The following is a 23,283-nucleotide window of genomic DNA, read 5'->3' as shown; positions in this document are numbered from 1 at the left end:
ACTAGGCGATAAGCTCCTTTTCCAACTACTTGATCAATTAGATAAGGACCTTCCCAGCTTATCCCTAACTTACCTGCGTTGATCTCTTGGGTATTTTGAAAAACTTTCCTGAGAACCCAATCTCCTACCTTGAATACCTTAGCTTTGACATTCTTGTTGAAGCTGCGAGCCACTATTTGCTGCTGCGCAGCCATCCGTATTAATGCATTATCTCTTAACTCCTCGATGGAGTCTGGGTCATAGCTAAGCTCTTCGTCATTGGCTTCAGGAGTCAGCAATCCATATCTAGCTGTAGGGATAGCTACTTCTGCAGGTAGCACCGCCTCGCATCCGTACACAAGTGAGAAGGGAGTTCTTCCTGTAGCGCCTCTTGGTGTTGTTCTGTTTGCCCACAACACCTTAGGCAGTTCTTCTGCCCATTTTCCTTTCTTTGCTTTCAGGCGCCTTTTAATGCCATTGATTATTACTTTGTTGCTGGACTCAGCTTGTCCATTAGCCTGTGGGTATCTAGGTGTGGAGGTTACCAGATTGATATTCCATTCGTGACAAAACTGCCTCGTCTTGTCACTTATGAACTGCGATCCATTATCGCAAACAATTTCGCTAGGTACCCCGAACCTGCAAATGATATTAGTATGCAAAAAGGATATCACTTCTTTGTCTCTCACCTGCTGGAATGCCCCAGCTTCGATCCACTTGGAGAAGTAATCTGTGAGTGCTAGCATGAAGACTTTTTGCCCTGGGGCTACAAGTAGTTTCCCCACAATGTCCATGCCCCACCTCATGAAAAGCCAGGGTGTCAAGGTGGGATGCAATACCTCAGCTGGCTGGTGAGACATGCCTGCATGCTTCTGGCAACTTTCGCATTTTTGCACATACCTCTTTGCATCAGCACGCATGGTTGGCCAGTAATATCCGTATGCTAGGATCTTGTTTGATAGGCTTCTTCCAGCTGCATGGGACCCGCACTCACCCTCGTGGAATTCTTTGAGTGTGAGCTCCCACTGGTCTTTCTCCAAGCATCTTTGCAATAGGTCGTAGCTAGCGCAGGCTCTTTTAAACAAAGTACCTGAAATGACATGATATCTGGTGGCCTTCATTCGCAACTTCCTAGCTTCCAGCTTATCTTCTGGCAGGATGCCCCTTTCTCAGAAATCAATTATTGGCTGGGTCCAGCTAAGATTTTCTGCGCGGCTGCTGTCTGGCTGCACCACGTTCACCTCCTTGCTGATGGCTGGCCTAGCTAGGTGAGCAATTGGACCTGACTTGAAATCGCATTTCCTAAGTGCTGATCCGAGGTTAGCTAGAGCGTCGGCCTTGGTATTCTGGTCCCTTGGGATCTGCTTTATGCTGAACTCTTCGAACAGCTTGGCTTTGTCTTTGACTAGCTCCAGGTAAGAGGCCATCTTTGAATCTTTAATTAGCTGCGTATTCTCCTTTTACTTGGCTTACTATTAGCAACGAATCACTAAAGACATGCAAACTGTTAGCTTTTAAATCATGCGCTAGTATCATACCTGCAATTAAGGCTTCATATTCAGCCTCATTGTTGGTAGCTTTAAAATCACAGCAGATAGCACGTACTATCATGTCCCCTTGTGGTGACTTTAGCACTATATTTAGACCAACTCCTCTGAAGTTTGAAGATCCGTCAACATACAGCTGCCAGGAGCCTGACTTACCTACTTTATTAATGTGGCGCACCTCTTCCTCAGCTGTAGTTGCTAGGTCAGGACTAAAGTCAGCCACAAAGTCAACTAGGGCTTGTGATTTTATAGTTGTCCTGGGCAGATACCTAATGTCATGTGCACTTAGGGATATGGCCCACTTGGCCATTCTCCCTGAGCACTCAGGTTTTCGCAACACTGCTTTGATAGGGTAATTAGTCATAACATGAATAGGGTGAGACTCGAAATAGTGTCTCAACTTACGAGACGCCATATACAAAGCTAATACTAATTTTTCAAGTGATGTGTACCTGGTTTCAGCATCTAGCAAAGACTTGCTAACGTAATAAACTGGGAGTTGTTGATTCTCTGCCTCCCTAGATAGTACTGCACTTACCGCTTTGCTGCTGACAGCTAAGTACAGCTGGAGAGTTTCTCCTGCAGCTGGCTTTGATAGTAGGGGAGGTTGAGCTAGATAGGCCTTCAGATCCTGCAATGCAGCTTCATGCTCAGCTGTCCAGTTGAATCCATTATTCTTTTTTAGCACGTTGTAAAACAGGTGGCACTTGTCGGATGATCTGGATATGAATCTTTCAGCGCAGCTACTCTCCCGTCAGCTTCTGGACCTCTTTCAGATTCGCGGGTATTGAATATTGATTAGTGCTGCACTTGGCTGGGATTGGCTTTATTCCTCGCTGGGTGACTATATACCTCATGAACTTGCCTGCTGGGACCCCGAAGGAGCACTTGTTAGGATTGAGCTTCATCCCATATTTCTTTAGAACTTCGAAGGTTTCCTGCAGGTGACACATGGTCTTCGCTTTCTTTGTTTTGACCAGCATGTCGTCTATATAGACTTCCATCGTGTCCCCCAGCTGCTTCTCGAAATCTTGTTGACTAACCGCTGGTAGTGGCACCTGCATTTTTTAGCCCAAAGGGCATTACCTTATAGCAATAAATATCTCTTTCAGTCATGAAGGCGGTCTTCTCTTGATCTGCAGGATCCATTAGTATCTGATTGTAACCTGAGTATGCATCCAGGAATGTTAGCCTTTCGTGGCCAGCTGTAGCATCCACCAATGCATCAATATGTGGCAGCGGGAATGGATCTTTGGGGCACGCCTTATTGAGATCAGTAAAATCATGCACACTCGCCATTTGCCATTTTTCTTTCCAACAACCACCACGTTAGCTAGCCAGGGATATTTGACTTCTCGGATTTTGCCAGCTTTAGTAGCTTTTCCACTTCCTCTTGACTATCATATTTCTTTCTGGAGCAAACTTCTTCTTTTTCTGCTTCACGGGCTTTGAATTAGGATCAACGTTTAGCTTATGTGTAATGATGTCAGGCTCAATGCCTACCATATCTTCTGTGCTCCACGCAAAACAGCTTACATTTTTCTTTAAGAACTCAATAATCCGCTGCTTCTCCTCAGCTGGCAGGGATGCCCAATCTGCACGGTCTGCTCTGGCTTTGCTGGGTCCAACGCCACTTCATCTACATCTTGATCGGCTGGCTTGGCTGGCCTGGACCTTGCTGTAATTGCTAGATAGATTCCTTTTTTGCTTTTAGAGATATGCTATAGCACCCTAGCCAGCTTGCGATCGCCCCTGATTTCTGTACTGTGGAACTTATAGTCTGGTGATAGGTTGAAGGTACAGCTCGCATTTTGTGGATCCATGGTGTCCCCATTATGATTTTATGCTGAGGGACAATCTACCACATTGAACCTGGTTTGGAGGTTGACTCCTTTTGCATAGGTGGGCAACACGATCTCCCCGAGCGTTGTAGCTGGCTCGCCATTGAACCCGAACAGAACGGTTGCTTTCCTGAGGATATCAGCTTCCTGCAGCCCCATGCTTCTAGAGCGCTTTTGAAAATGATATTAGCTGAACTGCCATTGTCTATCAAGACTCGCTTCATGAGGCAATTGCTGACGGTGAGAGATACGACGAGGCCGTCATGATTTCAGCTTCTCATCTCCATCTTCTTCGTCGAAGCTGATGGTCATCTTCTGAGCTTTTTCTCTTCAGCCTCCTCAGCGGGCTTGGTGCGGTTTTGGAACCTTCTCGGGCAAATCTCTTGGCTGCAGAGTATGTTAGTCCACATATTTCTGAACCTCCGGAGATAGAATTGATTACCTTATCGTGTAGGGGCTCAGGTGGTGGATGGGCTGTGCTGGCTGGGGCCAGCTTTATCTTCTCGCTGCCCTTCTTCCCATCAGTGCTCGAGTAGCCTTCTTGAGCAGCCAGCACTTCCTTTTTGAGGCTTGCATCTTCTGTTCGATGGCCATGGTCGCTATGATAGTTGCACCACTTGGTGGTTTCCATCTCGATGTCTGGTCTATCGCTCTTGCGTGGCCATCTAGCGGTTGTCCCCAGCTTTTCGAGTGCGTTTACTACGCCTCCTGCATCCACTTAAAACATAGGAAGCAATGGAAGGGTAATCTTACTAGCTGATTTACCTGTGGCCTTGCTGGCTACATTGTTACTTTCGCGCCTTTGGTATGGCTGGTGGCGCCAATCATTCTTCTTCTGATTCTGGGATTTCCGATCGTAGCTGGGCTCGCTCACGTACCTGGACGCCTCGTCCTCTTCGACGCGATTTCAGCCATAGCCCTGGCCCTGACCTCCTCGAACGTGCCACATGGGTACCTGGTCAATTCATAATACAATCTAGATTTATAGGTTAGTCCTCTCCTGAATGCTTCGGTAGCGGTGGGAACATCCAGGTTCTTGACTGAGATCATCTCCTTGTTGAATCGATCCAGGTACTGCCTCACAGCTTCATTAGCCTTCTGGGTGATGCGATACAGGTCGCCGGTATGCTTCTCTAGAACCCTGCTACTGGCAAACTGCATATAAAACTTGTTAATCAAAGCAGCGAAATTTTGGATGCTACCTGGTTTTAGGCTTATCAGCCACTGTAGAGCGGGCCCAGACAAGGTGGCCCCGAAGGACTTGCACATGGTAGCCTCCAGCAGATGTTCAGGAATGGACAGGGTCCACATCTTTTGCTTATATTGCGCTACATGGTCATAGGGATCTGCAGCTCCATCATACAGCTTGTGAGGCTGGGTCACATTGATCTTCTTAGGAATCCTGGCTCTCGCAATTTCTTCCACGAAGGGGGATTGAGCATAGCCATCGGGAGATTCTTCAGCCACAGGGGTTGGTGCTCCAGGCAACTTCGTCAGCATGCGAAGTATCTTCCTGTTCTGAGACTCCAGGAGCGTCATTTTCTTAGCTGCAGGATCAGCTTCTTCTGCATCATCGTCAGACCTAGCTGCTCCATCTTCACCTTCACTGGCTTCGGAGTCCTCGAGATCAAGAATCTTAGGAACTACGTTCAGGATACGAGTCTTAGGTGTTTTGCTACTTTTGACAGAATCTAGTTCTTTTCTGAGGCTGTCAATGGTCTGCTAGGCTTCAGATTGAGTGCGGTGAAGGTCTTCTTAAGCCTTCATCAAGGCTGCTTTCATCGCCTCAGCAGAATCATCAGCCATTTTTCAAAGTTGGGTTGAGGTGTTTCTTTTTTAGGATTGATGAGAATTTAGCTGTAGAGCCCCACGGTGGGCGCCAAACTGTTTATGCCAAATTCTGATCAGGCAGAACTTAGCTGAGGATCTACAGCTAATGAAATTACAGCTACAAATTACAGAAAATGCTAGCTATGAAAAGGAACAAAGACAAGGAAGAACAAGGCACCATGAAATGGTGACGCGGAAAACCCCGAGGAAAAGGGTAAAAACCGCGGGTGGAATTGAGTCCACCAATCCACTATGTGAGAGAGTTACAACTTATAACTTGCAGCTTGCACTAGATACACTTGTAGATATTGTAAATGTAGAAAAGAAAATATAAGTGCAAATGTAATGTAAAGGCTTATGCTACCCGGATTGTTTCCCCTTCTATTTATACTAATACATCTTTATAACGTTATTCCCTACATTTGAACGTTACATAACTAACTCCTAAGAAGGTGCCATGAACTCCTAAAATCAAGGGATATCTTCTCTTCTGCTCAACAACCACTTCCGTCCTATTTTTTAGGCACAACAACGTTGCTTGACTTGGTCATGATCTGCCTCCATTGCTCTTCAACCTGTTTACCTTACGGACTTCATAACTGCTTGCTGTAGCTGCTACCTGGTGCCTTCTAGCTGTGGCAATCATCTTACCTGCAAATTCCAGCTTAGGAGAAAATTTAGGACATAACAATGACCATCTAGAGTTTAATCGAAATGGGGGATTTTTTATTAGGTAGAGTGATGAAAGCCAAACACTATCATCATTCTTGCTTTCGTAATTCTCCCCTAGGCCACTTGGGTAGCTACTTTTGGAAGAGCATATGGGGCGAAGGCTTTGATTAAGGAGGGTATACTCTGGCGAGTAGGGATATTAAGGATTGGGACGACCCGTGGGTGGTTAATGAAGACTCTAGGTTCTTTGTTGGTGATAAGAGTTGATGACGTTAATCTGGTATGTGACCTGTGATGATGAAAGGGATTAGAATATTGATTTAATTACTCATCATTTCATAGAGAGGGATGCTAAAGCAATCCTTGCTATTCCTCTCAGTGAACGTCTTCCTGCATATTCCATAGTGCTGGGATTTTTCCAATGATGTGAGGTATTCCGTCAACCTAAGTGATCTAGAAATCGTGTAATCTTGATGATTTCAATAAGGTTTGGGTTATTTTGTGGAACTTGGAGGTCCCACCTACAGCTTGGAATTTCCTTCGACGAGCTCTGTCATTAACTCTCCCTACTCGTTCTCTTCTGAAACATTGGCACATCATTGAAGATGCTACCTGCCTAATGTGTAATTCAACCCCTGAAACTATTGGTCACGCTCTTTTCACTAGCCCACTGACACGTGAATTAAAGGTTGGCGTATGTGTGGCTTGGTTGTATCATGGGAGAAGTTTGAGAAGAAAAAGCTGAACCTGATTGCTTTCACTGCTTGCCTGCTTGGCAAACATGGTTTAGGCGTAACAAGGTGGTGTTGGAAGCTGTCTCTCCCTAATAAGATGCTGATTGATCGTGCTCAAAACCTGGCTGCTAATTATGGTTCTTACCATCAGCGAGTCTACGTCTCTATGTAACTATGTAAGTACCTGTGTGCTGGCCAGTGGCCACTAGCAGCCCACACAACTGGCAGGCTCCTCCCAGTAGGTTTATTAAGGTCAATGCAGATGCTTTGGTGGATGAAAGTGGTTGTGTGGGGCTGGGAGTAGTTGCTTGGATCACTTGGGTTGGGTTTCATGTGCAGCTCATGGTTTTTGCCAAGCTATTTTTGAATCAGATTGTTCAATTCTTATTTCTCGTTTTTCAAAATGTGTGTGCTACTTGTCTGATCTTGACTACATTTTATAGGACACTCTTGTAAGCAGTAAAGACTTTGACTCTTGTCTGGTCTCATGCGCATAAAGATGATAATTTTTGTTGTCCATCATCTTGTTAGTTGTTAAGTTAGTGCCTTTCGGAATCGACAACGTTAGGAAGGTCATTGTCCATTTGGAATCTCATAATATATACTTATGGATTATGTTTCTCTTGATTAATAAATGGCACTAATGTTTTCTCAGATAATAAACCTGTACATTATTCATGATACACCTTGGTATATATGGTACACCCAAGATAATTTTTTACTCATTTTTTCATTTGGAACTTTCATAATTACGCAATTGTTGCTTATTTGTAGCTTTTTAAATGAGCAAGAAAATAGTTTTAGGTGAGTGTATCATGCTCATTGTATACCCAAATGTATAATAAACGTCATCTTAATAAATACTACTTCCGTATTTTTTTAGTTGCATCATTTGATTTTGTGGCACTATTCATCAACCAACTTTGTTAAATTATCTCGCATTATTATATAAGAAAAAACATAATCAAGTGGGGTATGTTAGATTCTTCTCAATGAGAGGATTTCAAATATTAAATTTTTATAATTTTTATTTACATCAAATAAAAGATATTAACGTTCAAAGAATCGTCTTGATAATGGGAAAAAGCAAATGTTGCAACTGAAAAAATAAAGAGGTGGTAGGTAACAAGTTTTCAATTTTTTTTTTTTTTTTTTTTTACATTTTAAAATTGGGAGTATGTTTTGGTTTATTTTTGTTTTGTTTTGTTTATTCACCATTCACTATTAAACACCGCGTTTCACTTGAATTCAGCCAAACAAATTTACTTCCTCGTCTTTTACGAGTCGAAACTTGAGAAAACGCCATTGACGATCAAAATTCGAAGCTCCAATTCCAGGTTTTCCTTTACTTCTCTTCATCATCATCTCCAATTCCTCTCTTCTTATTTTTAGATTTCATTTTTGTTTTCTTTCATCAGTTAATGTTTATTTCTGCTCGTTAATTGGAGTTTTAATTATTCTCCATGTGATAATTTTCTTGGTAGGACAATGTTGTATCGATTTAATCTGTAAATTGTGCGACTTGTTTGTTTGACAACTATGATTTTCTCTCTGTACATTACCTTTATTGATGGCTGGAATTAGGGTTTATGATTTGTTCTTATTTTGATTATTGTGATTTGGAGCAGATTATAGGTGTGTGATTACCTGAATTCAAGATATATTGTTTTAAATTCATGACTTTATCGGCAGAATGATTGACATTGGCTGTTTAGCCTGTTTTAATGCATTTGTTTTTTTTTTTTCATCCGTTGTGAATTCTTCTTGCGTGTGTACTTAATCTGTAACAGACGGTGTAAATTGTTAGATGTTGAGTGGGATTTAAAAATAATTAGTGTGAAGTAGATTGATAATGAGAGGAACTTAGGTTTAGGATATGACTTATTCTTTCTAAAATTGATTGAATTCTTATAATAGGGTTCTTGCTTGCAGAAATTGGGTTCAGATTGCTTTTGTGATTTCGTATTTGGTGCTCTAAGAATTCTTTTAGTAATTGACTGCTGCAACATTACATAAATTGAAGAAAATATAGTGTCGTGTCCTGAGAAAGTTAAGAAGGAATTATGGGAATACAGAAGATTGAGACAGGTCACCAAGACACTGTCCATGATTTCCAAATGGATTACTATGGCAAACGTATAGCCACGGCATCATCTGACCATACAATCAAGATTATCGGGGTGAGCAACAACTCTCACCAGCAACTTGCTACTCTGAGTGCTCACCAAGGCCCAGTTTGGCAGGTTGCATGGGCTCATCCGAAGTTTGGGTCGATCCTAGCTTCATGTTCTTACGATGGGAAGGTTATTATCTGGAAGGAAGGTAATCAGAATGAGTGGTCACAGGCCAATGTCTTTGATGATCATAAATCCTCGGTTAATTCAATCTCTTGGGCACCTCATGAGCTTGGACTTTGTCTTGCAAGCGGATCCTCTGATGGGAATATCATGGTGTATACTATGAGGTCTGATGGTGGCTGGGATTCAATAAAGATAGATCAAGCCCACCCAGTTGGAGTGACCTCTGTTTCTTGGGCACCCGCCACTGCTCCTGGTGCTCTTGTAGCTGCTGGCTTACATGATCCTGTTCAGAAACTTTGCTCAGGAGGTTGTGACAATACAGTGAAGATTTGGAAACTCAATGGCGGGATTTGGAAGATGGATTGTTTTCCAGCTCTCCAGATGCACACTGACTGGGTCAGAGATGTTGCCTGGGCACCAAATTTGGGGCTCCCCAAATCCACCATTGCAAGTGCTTCACAAGATGGGAAGGTGATCATGTGGACAGTTGCAAGAGAGGGTGATCAGTGGGAAGGCAAGGTCTTGAATGATTTCAAGACCCCAGTTTGGAGGGTCTCATGGTCCCTAACAGGTAACATCTTGGCTGTTGCAGACGGCAACAACAATGTGACATTGTGGAATGAGGCGGTTGATGGGGTTTGGCAAATGGTTTCTACAGTTGATTCTTGAGATAGAACAACTTCTTGTGGAACTTTTAACTTGGTATGGCCTGAGTATGTTTTGTCTCTTGTTACTTCGTGCGATATTTTTGTTTAATCTGTTCAGCGTCTGTCTCTGTTTTTCCTTATCCTCTTCAGATTACATGATATGTTGGGATATTGTTCACATCTAAGTATTCCCTTATTTACAGAAATGGGATCTGATAGAAATTCATCAATTCTCCACTTCTACAGTAGAAGGGAAGATCTATTAGCGGTAACTTTAAGTGATTGAGTTCTTTGAGCTTAACCATCTGGCATTGCTCACGGAATTGACTCTTGCGTTTGTCGATCGCAAACTACATCTGAGATTTTAAACCCCGGTATGCATAGAGAATGCGCTATGAATTGGAAACATATGATTGTTTTCGTCTTAAAACTTTGCAGATCAATAGTATATGTAACTTTGAGTTTTTAGGACTTGGCAAGTTTTAGAGTGTTTGGATATAAGAATTTGGAGGGAAAGAGGGATTCATTTTTCTTGTTTGGATAATAGAGGGGGAGATGAAGAAAATTGGAAAGATTTATTTTTCTTCGGCTCCTAATAAACCAAATCCCTTTCGAAGGACAATACCGCCTTCCTTTACTTTCTTCCCTTTCCTTGCTCTCTAAGTTGTTATCCAAACAAAATGTTAGTCTTTTTCTAGCCACTTTTCTCATCAAATGCTTGCAAGATCTAGGTCGTATGTTCAATAAAACTGGAGCGTTGATTAGATTCTTGAAGTGTTTTGCACTTCTCTTATGGATTTATGGAGAATTAATCATTCTATTGTGCAGTAAACACCCCTCTTTCCCTCTCTTTAAACTTCTATGTCATACCATGGAGGTTGAACTGGGAGTAAACCAACATTGATAGGTCTTTTAAAAATAAGTCAGTCTTTTGATGAAGTGAAGCTTATGGGGTATTTTCTTTAATTGGATCAAATGACCTACGACCCAAAGTACCAGTCACCTCCACCGTGAAACCCCTCAACTTCCCCGTAAACACCAGCCCCCCACACACGCAACCTCAGCCACACCTACCTGAAAACCCTCCACCACCCTATAGAAAACCCACCCCACCCATGAGACCTTACCACCGCCACGCACAAACCCTCCACACGACCACACCTACCCATGAAAACATTCGCTTCTCTCTTCTTGCTCTTTACTCCAACCTTAGCGAAACTAAATTATAGAAAGCTAGGAAATAAAGGCTCAGCAAGATCATTAACAAGCAGCACAGATTGGCAGAACAAGCACCAATCATCATTAATTGAAACATTAACAACACCCAAAAACCAAAATTCATGCTTGAAGCTTTACCAATTCAGATTAAAAACAAACACTTGCATAACAAAACAAAACAAAAAAAAATGCCCACATGAAAGAAAAATTACCATAACCACCCCCACAAAGTCGCACGACATTATTAATCAAACACTTGCAAATAAATAAACCATTAACATTCAACAAAAAAAAAATTCAAACTTGGAGAGCCCGAATTCGCAATGATGGATCCAAATCTTTAAAGCAAAAAGTCCACACGCAAAAAAGGATGGAACCCAATTTATAGTGATTTCCCCCAATTTTGGAACTGTTAGGAGATTTCGATTTTCAATTTTTATATCACATGTTATTGGTAAATTTGATGGTGCATTCTGGACGGATATGGCCGCCGGCAGTTGATGGAGATAATTAATATCCTGTTGATGTTGGAGATGGAAGGGATGGTGGTTGGCCACGGGTTTAGAGAAAACAGACAAAGATTCTAGTCATTTTAGCACCTGAAAATTTATTTTAAATACTTCCTAAACACGCCTAATTAATTTTAGCACCTTAATATTTCATGATATTATTATTTTAGGTACCTAAAGGGTTCCCCATATCTAGAGCGAATATTTAGTTGGCTAAATCTTTACCGTATGAAATTAATAAGGGCATAATTAGTTTTTTTTAGGCCAACTTAGATTTAGTAATTCGAGTTTTTATTGGGTTGATATCCAATGTCTTTTTTTTTTTTTTCTTTTCCTCCTTTGGATATGATATGCACACTGATTCTTAGATCTGAACATGTGTTGGGCCTATTCACGGGCTTGGCCCATGGGCTTTGGGCACTGGCGTGTGGGGCCGAGTTCAAGCCCATGAATGGCGAGCCGTGTCATGTCGGGCTTGAAATTTCTAGATTTTTTCCACGAGCTTGCCGATCGGGATCGTGCCTCCCGCGAGCTTGACCCGTGTATTATGTTTTTTTGGTTTTTTTGGCAATGTTAGACTAATAAACAAAGAAAATGGGCATTCGGCCCGTGGGCCAATGGGTCGAAAATAAAATTTCTTTACTGTGGTAGGCCCACGTAATGGACAACGAGTCGGGCCGGCCCGCGTGTTGGCTCATGCCCACTTCTACTGATTCTTATGCTTTCAAAGGTGTGGGAACAACATATACTTTTAGTAGACAAGGTCGAAACCGTTATGATTGTTAAACCTTTGTAGCACAAGTACAGATCGAAAATTCGAAACGAGAGTTTAAAGAGATTTATAACGCGAGTAAAGATGAGGCCAGGTGTATTTAGTCGTAACAAAAAATTAAATGATCAATATTATAAACTGAAATGGATCAAAATAACAAGTAAGATCTCCCGGGAAAGGGAGAAGATATAACACAAAATAAATGAAAGGTTACACTCATTGTATCATAGCGGAGCCATCTTAGTAACCATATGAAGGAGATGGGGTGTAAATTGGAGATGAAGAATAAGTTGGAGACTTGTATATTGGAGATGGAGAGTAAGATGGTGACTTGTAATCAGCGGATGGAGTGTATACCGGAGACTTATAAATTGGAGATGGAGAGTAAGATGGTGACTTGTAATCAGCGGAGGGAGTGTATACTGGAGACTTATAAATTGGAGATGGAGAGTAAGATGGTGACTTGTAATTAGCGGATGGAGTATATACCGGAGACTTGTATTTTGGTGATGGGACGTACTCTGGTGATGGAGTGTATGATGATGGGCTATAAGCAGGCGATGGGGTATAGACTGGAGACTTATAGATTGGTGAAGGACTATAAACGGGAGATTTGTAGATTGGTGATGGACTGTAAACGGGAGATTTGTACATTGGAGATGGAGTGTATGATGAGGGGCTATAAGCAGGAGATGGGGTATAGACTGGAGACTTATAGATTGGTGAAGGACTATAAACTGGAGATTTGTAGACAAGTGATGGACTGTAAACAGGAGATTTGTACACTGGTGATGGGGTGTAAACGGGAGATTTGTAGACTGGTGATGGACTGTAAACGGGAGATTTGTACACTGGTGATGGGGTGTAAACGGGAGATTTGTAGACTGATGATGGACTGTAAACGGGAGATTTGTACATTGGTGATGGGGTGTAAGATGGTGATTGGTAAACTGGGGATGGGCTGTAAATCGGAGACTTGTACATTGGTGAAGGGATGTAAACTGGGGTTTTGTAGATAGGTGATGGGCTGTATACTGGTGACGGAGTGTAAGATGGCGAAGTGTAAATTGGGGATGGGCTATATACCGGAGATTTGTAGATTGGTGAAGGGCTGTAATCTGGGGATTTGTAATCCGGAGATTCGTATGGTGGTGAAGAGATGCAAGATGGTGACGTGTAGATTGGGGATGAGCTATAGACAGGAGACTTGTAGATAGGTGATGGACTGTAAACTGGTGACTTGTACACAGGTGATGGACTGTAAGTTGGTGACTTGTATGTCAATGATGGAACATATTCTGACGATGGTGTGTAAGGTGGCGAGTTGTAAATCGGGGATGGGTTGTAGGTGGGAGACTTATAGATTGGTGAAGGACTGTAGACTGGCGATTTGTAAGCTGGTGATGGACTAGTATAGATTGGTGATGGGATGTATTCAGCGGATTCATAAACTGAAGGTGTATATGCAGGTGAGTGAACATAGCTTGGTGGTTTTAGAGGTTCATAGCCTAGAGATTGGTTATAGTTTGGGGAAATGTATGCTGGACATGGAGTGTGCTCTGAAGACTTATCAGCTGGGTATGGGCTATAAGTTGGTGATTTGTAAATTGGTGATGGGCTATAGGTTGGGGATGGAGTATATTCTGGTGACTTATATGCTGGAGATGGGTTTGGTGTGTATTCAGGTGACTTGTATATGGGAGATGGGCTATAAATTGGGGATGGTGTATATTCCGGTGACTTGTATACAGGAGATGGGCTGTAGGTGGGAGATGGTGTGTATTCAGGTGATTTGTATACAGGAGATTGTGTGTATTTAGGTGATTTATATGATGGGGATGGAGTATATTTTGGTGACTTGTATTTTGAAGATGGACTTGGTGTGTATTCTGGTGACTTGTATACTGGAGATGGGGTATAGCTTGAGGATGGTGTGTATTTAGGTGTTTCGTACACTGGAGATGGGGTGTAGACGGGGGGTGAGGTGTAGACGGGGGATGGTGTGTATTCAGGTGACTTGTATGATGGGGATGGTGTATATTCTGGTGCCTCGTACACTGGTGAAGGGGTGTAGATTGGGGGTGGTGTATATTCTGGTGCCTCGTACACTGGTGAAGGGGTGTAGATTGGGGATGGTGCGTATTTTGGTGCCTCGTATACTGGAGACGGTGTGTAGATTGGGGATGGTGTGTATTCTGGTGCCTCGTAGACTGGAGATGGGGTGTAGATTGGGGATGGTGTGTATTCTGGTGCCTCGTACACTGGAGATGGGGTGTAGATTGAGGATGGTGTGTATTCTGGTGCCTCGTACACCGGAGATGGGGTGTAGATTGGGGATGGTGTGTATTCTGGTGCCTCGTACACGGGAGATGGGGTGTAGATTGGGGATGGTGTGTATTCTGGTGCCTCGTACACAGGAGATGGGGTGTAGATTGGGGATGGTGTGTATTCAGGTGACTCGTACACTGGAGATGGGGTGTAAATTGGAGATGGCGTGTATACTGGTGCCTCGTACACTGGGGATGTGGTGTAAACTGGAGACTCGTATTTTGGTGATGGACTAAAGGTACGATACTCACTCGCGGATGAAATTACCACGATGGATAACAGAAGTAACGAAACTAGATTACAGTGGCGGATGGCCATTTTGTTAGAAATTCAATCCACAACCTTATGAGAATGTCTTGCGGAGAATTTGTGATGGAATAAGCGATGGTGATGATGGGTTTATATACGATTTGAGATCAACTTCATTGCAGATAGTAAAAGCACATAATTAACGACGTGGCATTCACTAATTAACAAGTACCCACGTTACGCCGTATTTGATTGCACGACTTGCATATATTTCACTGATTAACGACGTGAATCCAAATTCTTTCAAAAGCCCACCCATTCTTCGTTGTTGTCACTTGTCTTAAAAAATTGTGGAACATGAATAATGAATTGGAGGAGATCGCAAATGGGCAGGTATGGCTAGTAGCCTATAGAGAGGGAACGTGAATCCAGAGTCTTTCACTAAATCTCTTTTTTTCAGTTGTTAAATCTAAAAAATCTATAAGCAAGTGATTTGATTATAAACTTAATATTGAGAATGAGGTAGGATGTTTAAACCTTGACCTCTCTCCTTTTCCAAAGTCCACCAATCAATGGTAATGGCAAATGCCTTTTTAATCTGTTAAGTTTCGTATCAAAATAGACATTATCATCCAAAAACTACTTTACTTTGGACAAAATTAGCCAGAATACAACATTGAGTACCTATTCTCATTTCAATTTTTAAGTGAAAACGGATCTAATTATATTATCCTCATCAAATAAACTAATATTATCACATATTCACACAACATCAACTTGGCACTAGACCTGGTTCTTGGACGGGTTGGTCATGGTCGGGACAGGTCGGAACGGGTAGGCTTGTAAAAGGGTCGCCTCGTAAAGGTTCATAGCATGCTGCATGTTGGGTCAATAGGGGTCACGAGTCAATTAACGGACAAGAAAAATAGAGACAAAAGTGAATTTATTGAATATGATTTCGTACATGTTTTTTTTTTTAGCAATATCTATTTATTTTTCAAAATTATTGAGTTATTTTATTACTCCTGTAATGACTCTATCCAATAATAATCCTGTCCATAAAAACCCTAACCAATAAAAGCCCTATAAATTGACATTAATTCTTTAGCCATTTGACTACCCTCTCCAATAACCTGGTCTACTTGATACCTCCCCTCAATCCTTAACTTTTTTTGTGAAAAGTTGTTCTAAAGAACCCCCCTAACTACAAAGCCTATGCGGCTATATCATACCGTATACCCAATTGTATCATATATTTAAGGCTATTATTGTTCATATATTTCCTCTTTTAGTTGAAATATTATAGCTAAAACTAAAATAAGACTTAATATATTAGTTGTATAATTTCAAACCAAGGTTGTTTAGAAATCCCCACATGTTTCCCCTTATTAAAAATAATTGAATAGTAAAACTATGGATTTTTTTTACTTTAACCACTTAATAAAATCACAAAAAATTCAAACTTAGAGTCACAACAAATTCCCTTTTTAATTATGACAAACACATAATACTTCTCCCTCAAAAATAATGTATCATTAATCATATTAAGGAAAAGACTTAACACCACTTTTGATCATACACAAAAAACATGATAACATCATAAGCATGATAATCAGAATAGATAGCTTAATATTCGCATGCAGGGTAATTCCGGTCATTAGTTTAAGTATTATACATTTATACCCATGTTTTTCCTTTTGACATTATCAAAAAAGAGAACAGCAACATGTCCAGCTATGTAAGAGGAGATATAGTCAGCAAGATAGTTCAAGTAGCTAAAGCAAGTAGTCTAGTGATGCTAGTGCTACATGTTAACTAGCTCACAATCCACAAAAGTATACAATGAGCATCCACAATAGGTCACTAAAATATCAGTTTTAGAAACAGTGTTGATGAAAAACATAGCCCAAAAGTAAGGAACCAAGCTGCCGTAGGAAGAAATCAAGAAGCAGAAGGTGGGTTCATGATCATGGAGAGGAGGTTCCTGATTTTTGCAATGTTGCTGTCCAACCACCTTGTCCCTAGCTCGGTCGCGTGCCAAGAGCTGTTGTAGTGCCTTGTTAACCTTAGAAACCTATTCCTGCATCTTGAGGCAGCCAGCACAAGCCTCCTTAGGCTGAAAACCCAAAAAAACCTTTTTTAACAACTCACCACCCATCAAACATAATTCCATCTTGCTGAGGACCCTATCACTCATAAGATCCCTTGGACTAACACCTTTTGAGGCCAGATCAAGTACCTCGTAACTCGTAAGCCCGAAAAATTTTGGTTAGTCACATACCATAGGGTAGAAAAATGGGTGTAAGGGGCAAGTGGCGCATATAATGGATCATGAGATGTGATAAACTAATGGGATGTCCATGGTCAAGCAACCACAATAATACTTGGTCCATAATCAAGCAATCCCCATTATTTTAAACTCTATGGAGAAGGGTTTTTGTGATTAAGCTTCAAGCAAGCTTATACTTTGCACTAGGAAGTGTTACAATTCATAGAATTGAATTGAGAAGAAAACATAAAGTATTCAATAGAAGACACATGAATTTTCTTCCTTCACTGCTCTATATTGGGAGCTCAGGACTTAGAACTAACTTCTTCGTTATTTGAGCGAGTTTCTTACAATATGTCACATTCTAATTCTCTGAATGAATGTGAATTAATGCTTATTCAAACTATTATATAAAAGTAGGAGAGGAAAGAAAGAAGGCTAACAGAAAGAAAAATACTTAACATAACTATTACAAAAAACTAACTAACTAAATGTAAGATGTGATTGTTTGTTGCTGAGCTGGTTGTTGCTTGTTATATCTTCTGCTTTTGATGAATGACTTCGACATTCTGCAACGTTTTATTTAACAGGAAGAGAGGCAGGGAATGTTTAAGCATTAAGGAGGGGTTGTTCAGTCAAAGTGCGAGAAATGGTGGTGTTATTAATGCCCTCAATAAACGGCCAATTTTTTGTATTGTAATCAGAGAAACCAGAAAAAGGAACTCCTAAAACATGGGCCAGGTTAACAACGTCCAGTTTAAGAACAACACCATTAATAGAAGACATCATCAATTGTCAAATTTCGATAAAATTGTCTAACTTCATCCTCATAAATAGCATCAGTGTAGCTTAACAAAGAGAGTTAGTGTTAGAGGATATTATGGGCAAGGCCCATTAGGTTAAGTTTAAGTTATGTTCTATATATAAGTAATGTAATTGTAGTTATTAAAGACACAATAATACAACATCTCTTCTCTCTATATTTAACATTTGTTAATAAGCATGCTATGTTATTGAGAAGTTTTAAAGACCATTATCATTACCATTATTTATTTCCAGTGCCAAAACTTGATTAGTACATGACTTAGCTACTTCACAATAGCTAAAGTATCTAAAACTACACAAACTTTGATCTTCCAATTTTGCAGCATATTAAGCTCAGTGCCAAGCGATGCTATCTTTACAGGGTAAGTGTTAATATTATTATGTGCACAAAAAATTATCAGGATAAGCTAACCATTGTACAATAGTGCTTATAAGCCTATTTGTTTTCTTTTGAATTCGCTCCAGTTGAGGGTTTTGATTTAGAAAAATTACTTGTCACATTATATGACTTATATCATCCTTTTGAGTTAGATAATATAAAACAAAACTTCAACAAATTATATATGAACAAATCATTTTTTTTTTCTTGTCACAGAATGCAACATGATAGCTCCACAATGGAACATGAACTCCCATAAAATAATCTACTGTATTCAAGGGAGAGCCAGAGTACAAATAGTAGGCAGCAGTTCCCACAACAGCAGGCCATTGTTTGATGGTGAGTTCATGGCCTTGTGATTCCTCAGAACTTCGCTTCGTTAGCAAATGTAACGGCAATAAAACGAACGTTATAATTGGACAAATAACAATAAAAAAAACACCAATAAAAATAAAACCGAACTCAAATTCTTGAATTCTTCAATTCTTTAAATCTTCAAGTCTTCAATGAACAAACCTCATCTCAAGATACAAGGAGAACCCATAAACCGTGTCTCACGACACACGGAGAGCCAAAACATGTCTCACAATCTGTTTTGAAACAGATCTGAAATTGAGACCAAAGAACCAATTTTTGTGAAAGTTGTGATGAAATGATCATCATCACGGAAACAAAAGAACAAATTTTTCGATTGAATGAACGTCATCAATATTTTGAAGAAACTCGTCTGTTTTGTAACAGATTTGAAGTAAAACCGAACAATAAACCTTAAAGCATTAAAAAAATAAGTCTCACATGAGACTTATTAATCAAGACCAACCCAACTAAACCCCATCAAGAAAAAAAAATCACACAAAACTCAGAAAACACCATTATCTCCAATTCTCCAAACTCACAAAACTATGCTACTACGCAGTGCATCAACTCCACTACTAAACTCATGGATCCCATCTCACACAAATCCGATCCCACAACACCCACTTCATCCTCTTCTTCTCCAGATCACAAACCATCCATCTCTCTTACGACATCGTCTTACCCTTCTAAACTCATCCGCGCTTCTTCCGATTCAGATCTCCGCCATCTCACCGCAGTTCTCCCAAATCCAACCTTTTCGGGTCGGGTATCGGGCCTGATTTCAGGTCGGGTACGAGGGTGTTGACGAAAAAATGGGTTTGGGTTTGGAAATTGGGATTCCAATTATGAGAGTGGGGAGAGTACGGATTTGTATTATCAGAAAATGATTGAGGCTAATCCTAGAAATTCACGTATTCTGGGTAATTATGTGAGGTTCTTAAAAGAGGTTCGAGGCGATTATGCGAAAGCAGAAGAGTATTGTGGGAGAGCAATGCAAAAAAAAATAGCACAGTGGACAAATATCCTGCCGGTGGGGTTAATTAATCAGCCACCACCCACTGGCGGGAGAAAGAAGAAGAAAAAAAAATTGAGAGGAACCCTAAATCTTAGGCTCTGATACCATGTTAAATATAGAGAGAAGAGATGTTGTATTATTGTGTCTTTAATAACTACAATTACATTACTTATATATAGAACATAACTTAAACTTAACCCAATAAATTTAACCTAATGGGCCTTGCCCATAATATCCTCTAACAGTGAGTCTTGCATACTAACAGAATCAAACAGGAAAGCAAACTCTTGTCTCGACACCTAGGAGGCCGAAAAAATAGAAACTGGTAAAATATTTGGAATAGAGGAGTCTGGTCTTTCGACCTCTTGGCTATTTTGGAAGTAGTGGCTTAATCTAACGATGGAGAAGCGGAGAGGCAAAGTCGTCGTTTCCTTTTTGGTGGAGATACTTAGTTGCTTATGGTGAAGTGGTATGAGTCATTTGTTGTTGTAATGTTGTTCTTCCATGTGAGTGGAGCGTTGGTAACCGGTGGCAGTAACAGTAGTGGAGGATAGGTTAGGGATGGGGTTTGCTAGTGGGTCAGTGGCCCTGTTGATGGTGGTGGAGATGGTGGTGGTGGTGGCGGTGGAATGACATGAGGAAGCTGGGGTGCTTTCTTCGCCGGAGGTTTGGCATTGTTGGTGAGTTGGGAGAAGCAGAGAGATGAAGGGGATGGGAGTTTGACAGGAGAAGAGAAAATGAGAGAAAGAGGGGGTTTGGTTCGATGGGTAATAGTGAGCTAGGCTTGGGTAGGTGAAGGAGATGGGCCAAAAGATGGAGGGGTGGGCTACGTGTGTTTGTGTTGCATAATAAGTCCACCGAGAGCTCTTTATTTTGTGAGAAATTATTTTCAAAGAAAATTTTGAGAAAATCATTTTTATTTCAAAACATTAAAATTGATTTTTCTTCAAAAATGAGGTCACTTGTGTAGATTTTCAAATTTATTATTGAGGCAACTTAAATTAAATCTATTAGGACAGCATCAATATCTCATTGTGAGTCCTTTTTATATCACGTAGACTTTTTCTCACAATGTTTCACGTAGACTTGTATTCCTACTCCAATATTACACATTTAAAGGATAACAACATGCAAAATACTTGACTAGTTTCCAAAAATTAACCCCAAAGCCACTCTAAGTTTTTCAAACCATTTACAAGCAATTGGCTTTGTGAGAATATTAGGTATTTGATAATCAGTGCAAACAAATTCAAGTGCAATATTTCCTTTTTCGACATGATCACGCAAAAAATTATATCTTTTTTCAATATGCTTGGTACGTGAGTGTTGAACATAATTTTTTGAAATGTTAATCGCACTAGTATTATCACACATGATTTGCACATTACCAACTACAACTCTGAAATTTCGAAGTTCTTGTCTTACCCATAAAACCTGTGCGCAACATAAGGCAGCAGCGACATATTTCGCCTCGGTTCTGGAAAGTGGTGCTCTTTCGATCTACAAGAAAACCTGCATATTCTACATCTGAAATTCCAACCAAATCAATGTTTCCTTCTTTAGGATACCATAATTACAGATTAGTGGTGCCTTTTAAGTATCAAAGAATCCTTTTCACATCTTTAAAATGGGATTCTTTTGGATATGATTGAAACTTGGCACAGAGACACACACTATGCAGAATATCTGGTCTACTAGAAGTGAAACAGAGAAGTGAATCATTCATGCCTCTATAGACCGTCTTATTTATCCTCCTACCATTTAAATCAAGATCTAGTTTAGTAGCAGTAGGTATGGGGGTAGAATGAGTCTTGGGATCTTCCATTCCATACTTTTTCTGAAGCTCCTTCACATATTTTTGTTGATGTATCATTATTCCTGTCTCAAGTTGTTTGACTTGTAATCCTAGGAAGAAGCTCAATTCTCCCATCATAGACATTTCAAAATCACTTTTCATTAGTTCAGCAAAATAATGACATAACATTTTCGTGGTTTCCCCAAAGATAATATCATCAAATAATTTGGGACAATCAACAATTCTTCCCTTTTAGTTTTTAGAAACAATGTCCTATCAACCAAACCTCGTTTGAACCTGTTTTCCATTAGAAAGATAAAAAAAAAACATTCATACCAACTCTAGAAGCTTGTTTTAAACCATAAAGAGTCTTATCGAGTTTGAAAACATGGTTAGAAAAATCGGGATCAACTAAGCCAGGAGGCTACTCTACATAAACAGTCTCTGTCACATTGCCATTAAGAAATGCAGTCTTAACATATAGAGCTTAATATTTTTAAATCAGCGAAGGCTATCGAAATTCTAATGGCCTCCAAACAAGCCACAGGTTAAAAAATCTCATCAACATCAACTCCCTTTTGCTGATTGAATCCTTAAAATACAAGTCTCGCTTTATTTCGAACAATCATCCCACTATCATCTAATTTATTTCAAAAAACATGTCGTACTTACGGCCTCTGTCCGAAACTTTCTAAGCAAGCCACTATATAAGAGCATAGTACGCGACATGTATTACAAAGTACGATTTGTTCTTTCCATCACTCCATTTTGCTGAGGAGTTCTTGGAGCGGATAATTTATAACGATCGATTCCATTTTCATTGCAGAACATTTCAAAATCAAAATTTTCAAACTTAGTGCCATGATCAGTTCTGACAGACAACAATTTGCAATTTGTTTTATTTTGGACTTTACGGATGTGGACAAAAAATAGCTCAAAGGTTTCATGTTTTCCACCAAGAGATAGAGTCCATACACCATGCAAATCTATAAAAATCATCCACAAATACTAGTACATATTTGCTACCACCTCTACTCCTTACTTTCATAAGACTACAAAGGTCCATATGACTCAACTCCAAAGGTTTAGAGGTGCTAACAAATCTTTTTGACTTAAAAGAGGATCGCACATGCTTACATCTAGCACATACTTTACAAATTGTTTCCCAATCAAAATTTATGGAACATCTACTATTTTCATTTTTCTCAGTTTGTTAAGCAATCTCGCGCACATATCCAAGTCTTTTATGCCAAAGAAAAGGATTATCTTGCAACACACCCATGCATGAAATGGTATTGTTAGGTACGTTGTTCAAACAAGTTACGTTGACATTATTTACCCACTTTCCTTCCAATATCATTTCACTAGAATCCTTGTTTATAATTTCTACAAATATATCAGCTAAATCAACATAATTAGCTCGATCACACAATTGTGATATGCTCAACAAATGTACTTACCAACCACATTCTCTATGGATTGTGTTAGGGATTTGCCGACCTTTTCAATACCACTTATTCTCCATTTTTATTATTGTCAAATGTAACACACCCTCAATGGTGGGCTACTAGTAAGAGGAATTGAGATTTATCACCATTCATATGTCTTAAGCAAGCGCTGTTGAGATACCATAGGCTGCTTCCTCTTACATTCACCTGCAAAAGGATCACTTGTTAGTTTTAGGAACCCAAATTTGATTGGGTCCCTTTCCCTTCGTTAATTGAGCTTCTAGAGATCCTTTATAACCCATATTTGATTCACGTACTTTATATTTTTCTCAACACACTTTTTCTTGGCATTACTAGAGATGGCGACGGGTCGATGACCCTATCCTAATTGAATGTTATGGGTCTTAATCTTTTGGACATTATGGTAAGGGTAGGGTATTGATAAGTCCTTTTTATATATAGTTTTTAGGTTTCATTTAGGTTATATTTTAGAGCATTTAGTTTCATATTTAGGTTCATTATTGCATTCTATTCTTAAGTTATACTTTTCTACTCCTATTCGGTATGTT

General features: G+C 40.1%; 2 protein-coding genes across 3 annotated transcripts; one reads left to right on the top strand and one right to left on the bottom strand.

The window, feature by feature from the left end:
• Positions 1 to 7,556: 7,556 nt before the first annotated feature.
• Positions 7,557 to 9,780, top strand: LOC104883145 (protein transport protein SEC13 homolog B). 2 transcript variants are annotated; one of them, XM_010667614.4, is made up of 2 exons: positions 7,557 to 7,940; positions 8,536 to 9,780. In XM_010667614.4, exon 2 carries the CDS (start codon positions 8,667 to 8,669, stop codon positions 9,570 to 9,572), a length of 906 nt encoding a protein of 301 aa, XP_010665916.1. In that variant the 5' UTR covers positions 7,557 to 7,940; positions 8,536 to 8,666; the 3' UTR covers positions 9,573 to 9,780. The 2 variants fall into 2 exon arrangements, with proteins under 2 accessions (XP_010665916.1, XP_019102835.1); XM_019247290.3 differs by having other exon boundaries at positions 8,521 to 9,780.
• A 2,376-nt stretch (positions 9,781 to 12,156) lies between these two features.
• On the bottom strand, positions 12,157 to 14,695 carry LOC104883144 (extensin-2). Its single transcript, XM_048637145.2, has one exon. It carries the CDS (start codon positions 14,693 to 14,695, stop codon positions 12,290 to 12,292), a length of 2,406 nt encoding a protein of 801 aa, XP_048493102.1. The 3' UTR covers positions 12,157 to 12,289.
• Positions 14,696 to 23,283: the final 8,588 nt, after the last annotated feature.

Source organism: Beta vulgaris, chromosome 9, assembly GCF_026745355.1.
Source record: "Beta vulgaris subsp. vulgaris cultivar EL10 chromosome 9, EL10.2, whole genome shotgun sequence".
NCBI lineage: Eukaryota > Viridiplantae > Streptophyta > Magnoliopsida > Caryophyllales > Amaranthaceae > Beta > Beta vulgaris.
This window is presented reverse-complemented; position numbering and strand designations above follow the sequence as displayed.

Excerpts from the sequence above, each read along its gene's own strand:
- LOC104883145 (XM_010667614.4), top strand. The coding sequence starts at position 8,667 with ATGGGAATACAGAAGATTGAGACAGGTCACCAAGACACTGTCCATGAT.
- LOC104883144 (XM_048637145.2), bottom strand. The coding sequence starts at position 14,695 with ATGGCCATCCGCCACTGTAATCTAGTTTCGTTACTTCTGTTATCCATC.